Below are 12,325 nucleotides of genomic sequence, written 5' to 3'. Positions count from 1 at the left end.
ACTGTACTAAGCACGTGGGAAGTACAAGTTGGCAACATCTAGAGACAGTCCCTACCCAACAGTGGACTCACAGTCTAAAAGGGGGAGACAGAGAACAAATCCAAACATACTAACAAAATAAAATAAATAGAATAGATATGTACAAGTAAAATAAATGAATAAATAGAGTAACAGATATGTACAAACATATATACAGGTGCTGTGGGGAAGGGAAGGAGGTAAGATGGGATGGAGAGGGGGATGAGGGAGAGAGGATACATACACATTAATAAAATAGACTAAAAAATATGTGCAAATTTACACAAGTGCTGTAGGGAGGGGAAGAGGGTAGGGCAGAGGGGGGTGGGGATGATGGGGAGGGGAGGAGGCTCACTCTGGGAAGGCCTCCTGGAGGAGGTGAGCTCTCAGGGCTTGGAAGAGAGCTAGTTCCTCTTAGAACAGTGCCTGACGTGGTACGCGCTTAACAAATCCCACAATTGTTGCGCTTGTTATTACACGCGGGGCCTCGTCCCGACCCAAAGCTGGATCTTGGGGTTTGGCCGGAGCCGCCTCCCAACCCACTCCACTGCCTCCATGCTCAGCTTGGCTCCAAAGGACCTAAAGCAAAGAGAGCCGGGCCACATCGGGCTGCCAAATCAGCAGCCCAGGCTCCCGGAGGCCCCAGAGGGGCCAGAGGCAAGAGGGCAGGACACGTTTGCCGTCCACCTGCTTCCTTCGTAGGAAGCGGAGCGATTTCTTTGTCTAGGAACAGGAGCCAAGAACCATCTTCTTGTCCTCCTGCCTCTGCTCTAAATAGGGGTCATCATCATCATCAATCGTATTTATTGAGCGCTTACTATGTGCAGAGCACTGTACTAAGCGCTTGGGAAGTACAAATTGGCAACATATAAGCAGTCACTGCAGCTTTCAAGAAAAGGCACCGATGTGGGGCTAGTTGAAAAGAATCTTCTGGAAATAACAGCATATTGGGATGGTTTGGGAAAATAATTACTACCCGACATTTGCAAGTGTTGTGCAGGCCAAAAGGCCCGAAGTTCCACACACTTAAGAAAACAATTATTTACATTTCAAAGCTAAACCCATCACGTCGGAACTTCAAACCCAACTGACTGGGCTGGCTTTAGTTCCTGGTGACTCTTGAGGGTATGCTATCACACTTATTTTCCCCCCCGTTAAAAAACGAAACACAAAACTTAAGACTATTGTCAATAATTGCGGCATTTGTTAACCACTCACTGCAATCAATCAATCGTATTTATTGAGCGCTTACTGTGTGCAGAGCACTGTACTAAGCGCTTGGGAAGTCCAAGTTGGCAACATATAGAGACGGTCCCTACCCAACAGTGGGCTCAGAGATGTTGCTTGTTAGCCCGAGAGGATTTGGGGAAGAGGCAGAGGCGGACCCTCACCGTGGCCGGAGGATCAGACCAGGGTTTGGGATCGGGCTACCTACAGGAAGGCCCCTGAACCGTTTGCTCGTCGAGCTAAGGAACGGGGAAGGCTGGAGATTTGGCTTCGTAAAGAAGCCAAGAGTTCGGATGGCAAACGCACACATTCTCAGATTTTCCTGGGACCGACCGCCTGTAGGCTTCAGGGCCTCGTTGAGGAGGCGCGGGAGCCTCTCTTTTTGGGGGAGGAAGTGAGTGTAGACCTTCTTGACCTCAGAGGCTAAGATGCTGTTTGGGTTTTTGTTGGTGGTTTGTTTTTTTTTTTGTTTGAAATGGTATTTAAGTGCTTACTATATGTCAAGCACAGTTCTAAGCGCAGTGGTAGAACAAATCATTCAGGTCGGACGGTCTCTGTCCCTCATGGGGCTCACAGTCTAAGTAGAAGGGAGAACAGAGAAGCAGAGTGGCTCAGCGGAAAGAGCTCGGGCTTTGGAGTCAGAGGTCATGGGTTCAAATCCCAGCTCTGCCAATTGTCAGCTGTGCGACTTTGGGCAAGTCACTTAACTTCTCTGTGCCTCAGTTACCTCATCTGTAAAATGGGGATTAAGACTGTGAGCCCCCCATGGGACAACCTGATCCCCTTGTAATCTCTCCAGCGCTTAGAACCGTGCTTTGCACATAGTAAGCACTTAATAAATGCCATTATAATAATAATAACAGGGATTGGATCCCCATTTGACAGTTGAGGAAACCGAGGCACAGAGAAGTCAAGCGACTCGCCCCAGGTCGAGAAGCAGGCTGTGAGCCCACTGTTGGGTGGGGACTGTCTCTATATGTTGCCAATTTGTACTTCCCAAGCGCTCAGTGCAGTGCTCTGCACATAGTAAGCGCTCAATAAATGCGATTGATGATGATGGTGAGGTGGCGGAGTTGGGATGAGAATCCAAGTCCTCCAGCCCCGTCTCTGCCACTTGTTCGCCGTGGGCTGGCTTGCCCAGAGGGGTGCGGACCGGCACCTCCCCTTTTCGTCCCCAAAAGGGTACGTTGCCCAAAGGGAGCCAGCCGGGCAGTCATCTCTTTTGACCAGGAGGATTCGCTTTCGTTTGCCGGGCAAAGCCCGGGAGTGAGGAAGCCTGACCCTCTTCCGTGATCCCACTTATCGATCACAGCGGGATTTCCGGTGGCTAGTTTTTGAACGCTTCTCATAGGTCTCCCACTTCCTCCATAGCCTGGAGGCAAATGAAGAAGAGGGATGCTGGCTGGACCAAGCTACTGGGAGTGGGACACTTGGGAGAAGGTTTCGGGTTGGCAGGAAGGGGATGATTTTCCGTTGGGCTGGGTTTGGGAAGGCGGTCTAATGATGGTCGCTGTAGGGTGGGAAGGATTCATCATCATCATCATCATCAGTCATATTTATTGGGCGCTTACTATGTGCAGAGCACTGTACTAAGCGCTTGGGAAGTACAAATTGGCAACCTATAGAGACAGTCCCTACCCAACAGTGGGCTCACAGTCTCAAAGGGGGAGGCAGAGAACAAAACCAAACATACTAACAAAATAAAATAAATAGAATAGATATGTACAAATAGAGTAAAAAATCTGTACAAACATATATACATATATATAGGTGCTGTGGGGAAGGGAAGGAGGTAAGATGGGGGAGATGGAGAGGGGGACGAGGGGGAGAGGAAGGAAGGGGCTCAGTCTGGGAAGGCCTCCTGGAGGAGGTGAGCTCTCAGCGGGATTCCATCCTGGAGGCCTGTGGCTCCCTTCTTCCCCTTCCCACTCTGAGTGCTTTTCGACCACAGGCCTCATTGGTCTTGAAGGTTCGTGGGGTCCACTCTAGGGTAACCCACGTAGGGTTCCAGTAGTATTGACAGACTTTGGTCAATTCTCGGCATTTTACGTGGGGGACTCAGGAGAGCTTACTTAGGCCGAGTTAGCGTGATCTACAGATGGGATGTCTTAAAAACTAGCCATTTTTGGTATCTGGGTTCATGGCTGCAACTAGAGGCTGTCAGGGAAGCTTAGCCTATTATTGGCATTTCTCCCCAGCCCCCCTGTTTCCCCCTTTTTAAACTCTCCTTTCAGTCCAGGCATCTGGGATATTTTCAGTATGTCACGGCAACTCCTGGTTTTCCAGCTCTGTTATAGCGTACACTCCCAAGCGCTCAGTACAGAGAAGCTGCGTGGCTTAGTGGATAGAGCCTGGGGTTAGGAGTCAGAGGTCTTGGCTTCAAATCCCGCCTCCGCCACTTGTCAGCTGTGTGACTTTGGGCAAGTCACTTCACTTCTCGGTGCCTCGGTTACCTCTTCTGTAAAATGGGGATTGAGACTGTGAGCCCTAACGCGGGACAACCTGATTACCCTGTGTCCACCCCAGCGCTTAGAACAGTGCTCAGCATTTAGTAAGCGCTTAACAAATACCAGCATTATTATTATAGAACTGTGCACACAGTTAAGCGCTCAATAAATACGATTGATTACTTTTTCGAAATGTGACGGGGAAGAAGGTTGGGAATGCGGGGGGTTGGGGCCTTTCTCGCCGAGGGCCTGTCATCATCATCATCATCAATCGTATTGAGCGCTTACTGTGTGCAGAGCACTGTACTAAGTGCTTGGGAAGTACAAATTGGCAACACATAGAGACAGTCCCTACCCACCAGTGGGCTCACAGTCTAAAAGGGGGAGACGGAGAACAAAACCAAACATACTAACAAAATAAATAGAATAGATATGTACAAGTAAAATAAATAGAGTAATAAGTATGTACAAACGTATATCCATATATACAGGTGCTGTGGGGAAGGGAAGGAGGTAAGATGGGGGGGATGGAGAGCTCATCACGCTGTTTTCTTTATTCTCTAGCTGCCAGTTTGTGGTTTCTGCAGACCAGGACTACACCGTTCACTTTGCCGATCCGGATACTTTAGTCAACTGGGACTTTGTGGAGCAAGTGGTCAGTAGCCCAGTCCCACTAACAACGCGTGCGGGGGTAGGCGGGGAAGAAGGCAGGCGGCACTTCCCTGGCAGAGCTGGAATCTGCCCGTGTGCTTTGAGGCCGTCTTTCCGGTCTTGTTCCAGAAGCAGATTGTGGTCGAAGGCTCCCTGACGCTTCCCTCGGGCAGTTTGGCTCTCCCGGAGCGCCGAGGGTGATGATGTGGGATCAGCTCTACGGGGAAGGTGTACTCTGAGGAAGTCTGGGGGTGTCCGCCTCCCTCCTCGTGTAAAATTCTCCGATTTACCCGACTGGAGAAACTGGGATCTTTGTAAGAGAGGAGCCCGATCCCAATGTCAACCCGTGGGGGACTCTTTTAAGTACCACATCGTCATCAATCGTATTTATTGAGCACTTACTATGTGCGGAGCACTGTACCGCAAACACAGTGATGTCGCCTCATGATGCAGCGGGCTGTGTTGACGTCTCCCACGCGCCCGGTGACTAGCCAAAATATCCGGGTCTCGGCAAAGCTGGAAGGCATCCCCGGGCCAGCAGAAGTGCTCAGCACTGACGTTTCTGCAGAGCAAACCCTCCCACGTCCATCACCGAGAATGCTGCGTTAGAGTGCCGGCTAATCAATCAATCATTGCTATTTATTGAGCGCTTCCTGTGTGTGGGAGAGTACGGTAGAACAGAATTGGTCACGGGCCCCACATACACCAAACCCACCTCACTCATGTTGCCAAGACAATAAAATAATAATAATGGTATTTGTTAAGTGCTTACTGTGTGCAAAGCACCGTTCTAAGTGCTGGGAAGGTTACAAGGTGATCAGGTGGTCCCACGGGGGGCTCCCAGTTTTAATCCCTGTTTTACTTGTACATATCTATTTATTTTATTTTGTTAGTGTGTTCAGTTTTGTTCTCCGTCTCCCCCTTCTAGACTGTGAGCCCGCTGTTGGGTAGGGACTGTCTCTATATGTTGCCAACTTGTACTTCCCAAGCGCTTAGTACAGTGCTCTGCACACAGTAAGCGCTCAATAAATACGATTGATTGATTTTACGTGTACATATCTATTCTATTTATTTTATTTTGTTAATATGTTCGGTTTTGTTCTCCGTCTCCCCCTTCTAGACTGTGAGCCCACTGTTGGGTAGGGACTGTCTCTATAGGTTGCCAACTTGTACTTCCCAAGCGCTTAGTACAGTGCTCTGCACACAGTAAGCGCTCAATAAATACGATTGATTGATTTTACGTGTACATATCTATTCTATTTATTTTATTTTGTTAATATGTTCGGTTTTGTTCTCCGTCTCCCCCTTCTAGACTGTGAGCCCACTGTTGGGTAGGGACTGTCTCTATAGGTTGCCAACTTGTACTTCCCAAGCGCTTAGTACAGTGCTCTGCACACAGTAAGCGCTCAATAAATACGATTGATTGATTTTACTTGTACATATCTATTCTATTTATTTTATTTTGTTAATATGTTCGGTTTTGTTCTCCGTCTCCCCCTTCTAGACTGTGAGCCCACTGTTGGGTAGGGACCGTCTCTATAGGTTGCCAACTTGTACTTCCCAAGCGCTTAGTCCAGTGCTCTGCACACAGTAAGCGCTCAATAAATACGATTGATTGATTAGGGTCAGAGCCCAGCCTCTGGATGAATCCTAACAGGCTGGCGGGTCTTCGTTTCCGAAGAGGGTATTCTCATGTGGCCATGAAGCCTTTGGAGAAAAAACAACAAAACCCTTATCCCGTTTCAGTTGAAAGTCTTTAAAAAAATATTCTTTTTCTACTCTATTTATTTATTTAATTTATTTCTACATATCTATTCTATTTTGTTAGTATGTTTGGTTTTGTTCTCCGTCTCCCCCCTTTAGACTGTGAGCCCACTGTTGGGTAGGGACTGTCTCTAGATGTTGCCAGTTTGTACTTCCCAAGCGCTTAGTCCAGTGCTCTGCACGTAGTAAGCGCTCAATAAATACGATTGATGATGATGATGACGATGAAGAGCGGCAGCTCAGATTCTTTCTAGGCCGAGCACGAGGGCGGAACCCAAAGCGTTGATGTCTTTCCCTTCTCTTGGCTTCCCCCAGCGCATCTGTAGCCACGAAGTGCCGTCCTGCCCAATATGCCTGTACCCGCCGACGGCGGCGAAGATCACGCGCTGCGGGCATATCTTCTGCTGGGCGTGCCTCCTTCACTACCTGTCTCTGAGCGACAGGACCTGGAGTAAATGCCCCATCTGTTACAGTTCCGTCCACAAGAAAGACCTGAAGAGGTGAGGCGGGCAGGCGATTTGGAGGCCCCGACGGGCCCCGGTAGCCTGAACTCTCCCCCCTGACGCTCCCCTTCCCGGCTTGCAGCGTCGTCGCAACCGAGTCGCGCCAGTACGCCGTCGGCGACACCATCACGATGCAGCTCATGAGGCGGGAGAAGGGGGTCTCGGTCGCGCTGCCCAAATCCAAGTGGAGGAACGTAGAGCGGCCCATTCACCTGGGAGGTGAGTCCGTTGCCCTTCAGGAGGCACGTTGCGGAGGGGCGGCCGAAAGGGACCCCCCCCCCCCGAGGCCTTTGGCGGAGGTCGACGAGGGGCGTTCGTTTCCCGCGAGGTTTAGTTCCCGACAGCTGGGACGAAGGGAATTGCCAATAGGCGACCCTGGTGGTCCTCGTCTTTCGGAGCCTCGGAAGAGTAGTCCCTGCCGGGGGGCCCAAGATAGTGTGACCATCCCGATGAGCCCACTGTTGGGTAGGGACTGTCTCTATATCAATCAATCAATCAATCAATTGTATTTATTGAGTGCTTACTATGTGCTAAGCGCTTGGGAAGTACAGATTGGCAACACGTAGAGACAGTCCCTACCCAGCAGTGGGCTCACAGTCTAAAAGGGGGAGACAGAGAACAGAACCAAACATACCAACAAAGTAAAATAAATAGGATAGAAATGTACAAGTATAAATAAATAGAGTAATAAATATGTACAACCATATATACATATATACAAATATGTTGCCAGTTTGTACTTCCCAAGCGCTTAGTACAGTGCTCTGCACATAGTAAGCGCTCAATAAATACGATTGATGATGATGATTGTTGTGTTTTGTTTTTTTCTCCCCCCACCCCTATTGCCTACTATTAATTCTCCCGAGCCCCTCTCGAGATGCCACCTGGAGAGTTTCGAGTACTTTATCAGTCTCAACCGGTCTCAGTTATCGATCAATCAATCAATCGTATTTATTGAGCGCTGACTGTGTGCAGAGCACTGGACCAAGCGCTTGGGAAGTCCAAGTTGGCAACATATAGAGAGGGTCCCTACCCAACAGCGGGCTCACAGTCTAAAAGGGGGGAGACAGAGAACAAAACCAAATATACTAATAAAATAAAATGAATAGAATAGATAGGTACAAGTAAAATAAATCAATCAATAAATAGAGTAATAAATATGTACAAACATATATACAGGTGCTGTGGGGAAGGGAAGGAGGTAAGGTGAGGGGACGGGGAGAGGAAGGAAGGGGCTCAGTCTGGGAAGGCCTCCTGGAAGAGGTGAGCTCTCAGTAGGGCCTTGAAGGGAGGAAGAGAGCTAGCTTGGCGGATGGGCAGAGGGATTGGGGGCATTCCAATCAATCAAGCGTATTTATTGAGCGCTTACTGTGTGCAGAGCACTGTACTAAGCGCTTGGGAAGTCCAAGTTGGCAACACATAGAGACGGTCCCTACCCATCAGTGGGCTCACGGTGTAGTGGTCTCCAGGCCGCCCGGGAACTCACCCGCTGGCTGGCCCCCCGTCCCGGCCCTCCGGCTCCGGCGGGGAATCAATCAATCAATCAATCGTATTTATTGAGCACTTACAGCGCGCAGGGTGCTGTACTAAGCGCTTAGTAAGGGAAGGGACCGGCCGGACCGGGAGGCCTACCCATTTCATTCCTAGCTTGGGCAGTGGCTAGCAAGTGGCAGGCAACCCACTAGCAGTGCTTCGAACAGTGCTTTGGACATAGTAAGCGCTTAATAAATACCAAAATTAGTATTATTACCAGTCAAAAGTCACCCGTGCCGGGCAGCGGCGGCACGGGAGAGAGTCGAGGGCGGAGACTCGACTGCCCGCTTCTCTATTTTTATCAAGAAAACTCTACGGATCCATTACCGGAACGATTTGCTGTGTGACCGTGGGCAGGTCACTTAACTTCTCTGCGCCTCAGTGACCTCATCTGTAAAATGGGGATTATTAATGTTAATAATAATGATAGTATTTAAGTACTTACTACGTGCCAAGCGCTGTACTAAGTGCAGGGGTAGATACAGATTTATCAGACTGGACACAGTCCCTGTCCCACGAGAGGGTCTCAGTCTCCATCCCCATTTTACAGTTGTGGTCACCGAGTCTCAGATAAGTGAAGTGACTTGCGGAAGGTCACACAGCAGACACGGGGCAGGGCCGGGATTAGAACCCATGACCTTCTGACCCCCAGGCTCGTGCTTAAGATTGTGAGTCCTATAGGGGACAGGGACTGTGTCCAACCCGGTACTTATATAGAGAAGCAGCGTGGCTTAATGGAAAGAGCACAGGTTTGGGAGTCAGAGGACCTGGGTTCTAATCGCGGCTCCGCCGCTTGTCCGTGTGACCCCGGGCAAGTCACTTCTCTGTGCCTCAGTTCCCTCACCTATAAAATGGGGATTAAAAGTGTGAGCCCCACGTGGGACAAGCCAATAACCTTGTATTCACCCCCGTGCTTTAAACAGTGCTTGGCTCATAATAAGCGCTTAACAAATACCATTATTGTTGTTATCATTATTATCATTATTATTATTCCCCCAGTGCTTTGTACAGAGCCTGGCACATAGTAAGTGCTTAAGTAACAAATACCATTTTTTATTATTATTATTATTATTATTATTATTATTACCCCATGCACTTAATACAGTGCCTGGCACATAGTGCTTAACAAATACCATTTATTATTATTATTATTACCCCCCAGCGCTTAGTCCAGTGCCTGGCACATAGTAAGTGCTTAACAAATACCATTTAATGTTATTATTACCCCATGCGCTTAGTACAGTGCCTGCCACATAGTGCTTAACAAATACCATTTATTATTATTATTATTATTACCCCCAGCTCTTAGTCCAGTGCCTGGCACATAGTAAGTGCTTAATAAATACCATATATTATCATTATTATTACCCCATGTACTTAGTACAGTGCCTGCCACATAGTGCTTAACAAATACCATTTATTATTATTATTATTACCCCCAGTGCTTAGTCCAGTGCCTGGCACAAAATCAGTGCTTAACAAATACCATTTATTATTATTATTATTATTATTATTACACCGTGCAGTTAGTCCAGTGCCTGCCACATAGTGCTTAACAAATACCATTTATTATTATTATTATTATCATTATTACCCCCAGCTCTTAGTCCAGTGCCTGGCACATAGTAAGTGCTTAACAAATACCATTTATTATTATTATTATTATTACCCCATGTGCTTAGTACAGTGGCTGCCACATAGTGTTTAACAAATACCATTTATTATTATTATTATTATTATTATTATTATTATTATTACACCATGCACTTAGTACAGTGCCTGCCACATACTGCTTAACAAATACCATTTATTATTATTATTATTATTACTATTATTATTACCCCCAGCGCTTAGTCCAGTGCCTGGCACATAGTAAGTGCTTAACAAATACCATTTATTATTATTATTACCCCATGCGCTTAGTACAGTGCCTGCCACATAGTGCTTAACAAATACCATTTATTATTATTATTATTACCCCCAGCGCTTAGTCCAGTGCCTGCCACATAGTAAGTACTTAGCAAATACCATTTATTATTATTATTATTACCCCCAGCGCTTAGTCCAGTGCCTGCCACGTAGTAAGTGCTTACCAAATACCATTTATTATTGCTATTACCCCAAGGGCCTGCCACAGTAAGTCCTTAACAAATACCAATTAAAAATAAATAAAACGAGGTGGGTCCCGCCGCTCTACTGGGTTTCCTAGGCCAACTCTGCCCCGCGCAGCGGCCCAAATCCACGCTACCGGGCGTCCCTCGTTTGAGCAAGCGACGCTGTTGGTCCTTTCCCCCTTCTAGCCTGTGAGCCCACTGTCGGGTAGGCACCGTCTCTCTATGCTGCCAACTTGGACTTCCCAAGCGCTTAGTACAGTGCCCTGCACGCAGTCAGCGCTCAATAAATACGACTGACTGATCGATCGATTGGTTTCTCGGCCAGATGAGCAGCACAGCCAGTTCTCCAAGCTTCTGCTGGCTTCTAAGGAGCAGGTCCTGCAGCGAGTGGTGTTGGAGGAGAAGGCCGCATTACAGCAGCAGCTGGAGGAAGAGCGGCACACCCCCGAGGCCTGCTTCATCGAGGCGGCCATCCAGGAGCTCAAGGTAATCCTTCGAACGGGACCGGGAGCCCACTGTTGGGTAGGGACCGTCCCTATATGTTGCCAATTTGTACTTCCCAAGCGCTTAGTCCAGTGCCCTGCACATAGTAAGCGCTCAATAAATACGATTGATGATGACAGCCGGGTCTTCTTTCCTCTCCCCCTCGTCCCCCTCTCCATCCCCCCGTCTTACCTCCTTCCCTTCCCCACAGCACATGTATATATGGTTGTACATATTTATTACTCTATTTATTTATTTATTTATTTATTTTACTTGTACATTTCTTTCCTACTTATTTTATTTTGTTGGTATGTTTGGTTCTGTTCTCTGTCTCCCCCTTTTAGACTGTGAGCCCACTGTTGGGTAGGGACTGTCTCTATGTGATGCCAATTTGTACTTCCCAAGCGCTTAGTACAGTGCTCTGCACATAGTAAGCGCTCAATAAATACGATTGATTGATTGATTGATTGGTGGAGAGAGAGCCCGGGCCCGGGTGTCGGAAGGCCACGGGGGCTCGTCCCGGCACCGCCGGGCGACCCCGGACAAGTGGCTTCTCTTCCCTGGGCCTCGGCTCCCTCATCTGGAAAATGGGGATTGAGACTGCGAGCCCCAAGCGGGGACAGGCACGGCGTCCAACCCCATTTGTACCTATCTATTCTATTTATTTTATTTTGTTAGCGTGTTTGGTTTTGTTCCCTGTCTCCCCCTTTTAGACTGTGAGCCCACTGTTGGGGAGGGACTGTCTCTATATGTTGCCAACTTGGACTTCCCAAGCGCTTAGTATCATCATCATCATCATCAGTCATATTTATTGAGCGCTTACTGTGTGCAGAGCACTGTACTAAGCGCTTGGGAAGTACAAGTTGGCAACATATACAGTCCCTACCCAATAGTGGGCTCACAGTCTAAGCAGTGCTCTGCACACAGTAAGCGCTCAATAAATACAATTGATGATGATGATAATGATGATGATTTGCTTGGCTCCACCCCGCGCGTAGTACGGTGCCTGGCACGTAGTAGTAGGTGCTTAAGAAATGCCATAATCAGTAATTACTATCCATCCCCCCGCCGTCTTACCTCCTTCCCTTCCCCACAGCACCTGTATATATGTATATATGTTTGTACATATTTATTACTCTATTTATTTTACTTGTACATCTATTTATTTTATTTGGTTAGTATGTTTGGTTTTGTTCTCTGTCTCCCCCTTCTAGACTGTGAGCCCACTGTTGGGTAGGGACCGTCTCTAGATGTTGCCAGCTTGGACTTCCCAAGTGCTTAGTACAGTGCTCTGCACATAGTAAGCGCTTAATATATACGATTGATTGATTGATTTGCTTGGCTCCACCCCGCATGTAGTACGGTGCTTGGCACGTAGTAGTAAGTGCTTAAGAAATGCCATAATCAGTAATTACTATCCATCCCCCCATCTTACTTCCTTCCCTTCCCCACAGCACCTGTATATATGTATATATGTTTGTACATATTTATTACTCTATTTATTTTACTTGTACATATCAATTCTATTTATTTTATTTGGTTAGTATGTTTGGTTTTGTTCTCTGTCTCCCCCTTCTAGACTGTG

General features: G+C 47.7%; 1 protein-coding gene across 1 annotated transcript in view; it reads left to right on the top strand.

Moving 5' to 3' along the window:
* Positions 1-12,325, top strand: part of RNF10 (ring finger protein 10) — a 64,507-nt gene that overhangs the window by 31,175 nt on the left and 21,007 nt on the right. Inside the window, exons 4-7 of the mRNA XM_038762469.1 lie at positions 4,257-4,347; positions 6,423-6,607; positions 6,693-6,829; positions 10,583-10,743. Coding sequence (XP_038618397.1) covers positions 4,257-4,347; positions 6,423-6,607; positions 6,693-6,829; positions 10,583-10,743 — 574 coding nt within the window. The remainder of the gene's footprint in view (positions 1-4,256; positions 4,348-6,422; positions 6,608-6,692; positions 6,830-10,582; positions 10,744-12,325) is intronic.

The sequence above is a fragment of the Tachyglossus aculeatus genome, chromosome 21 (assembly GCF_015852505.1).
Source record: "Tachyglossus aculeatus isolate mTacAcu1 chromosome 21, mTacAcu1.pri, whole genome shotgun sequence".
Lineage (NCBI taxonomy): Eukaryota > Metazoa > Chordata > Mammalia > Monotremata > Tachyglossidae > Tachyglossus > Tachyglossus aculeatus.
The sequence above is the reverse complement of the archived record's forward strand: the minus strand, read 5'-3'. Positions and strand labels throughout refer to the sequence as shown.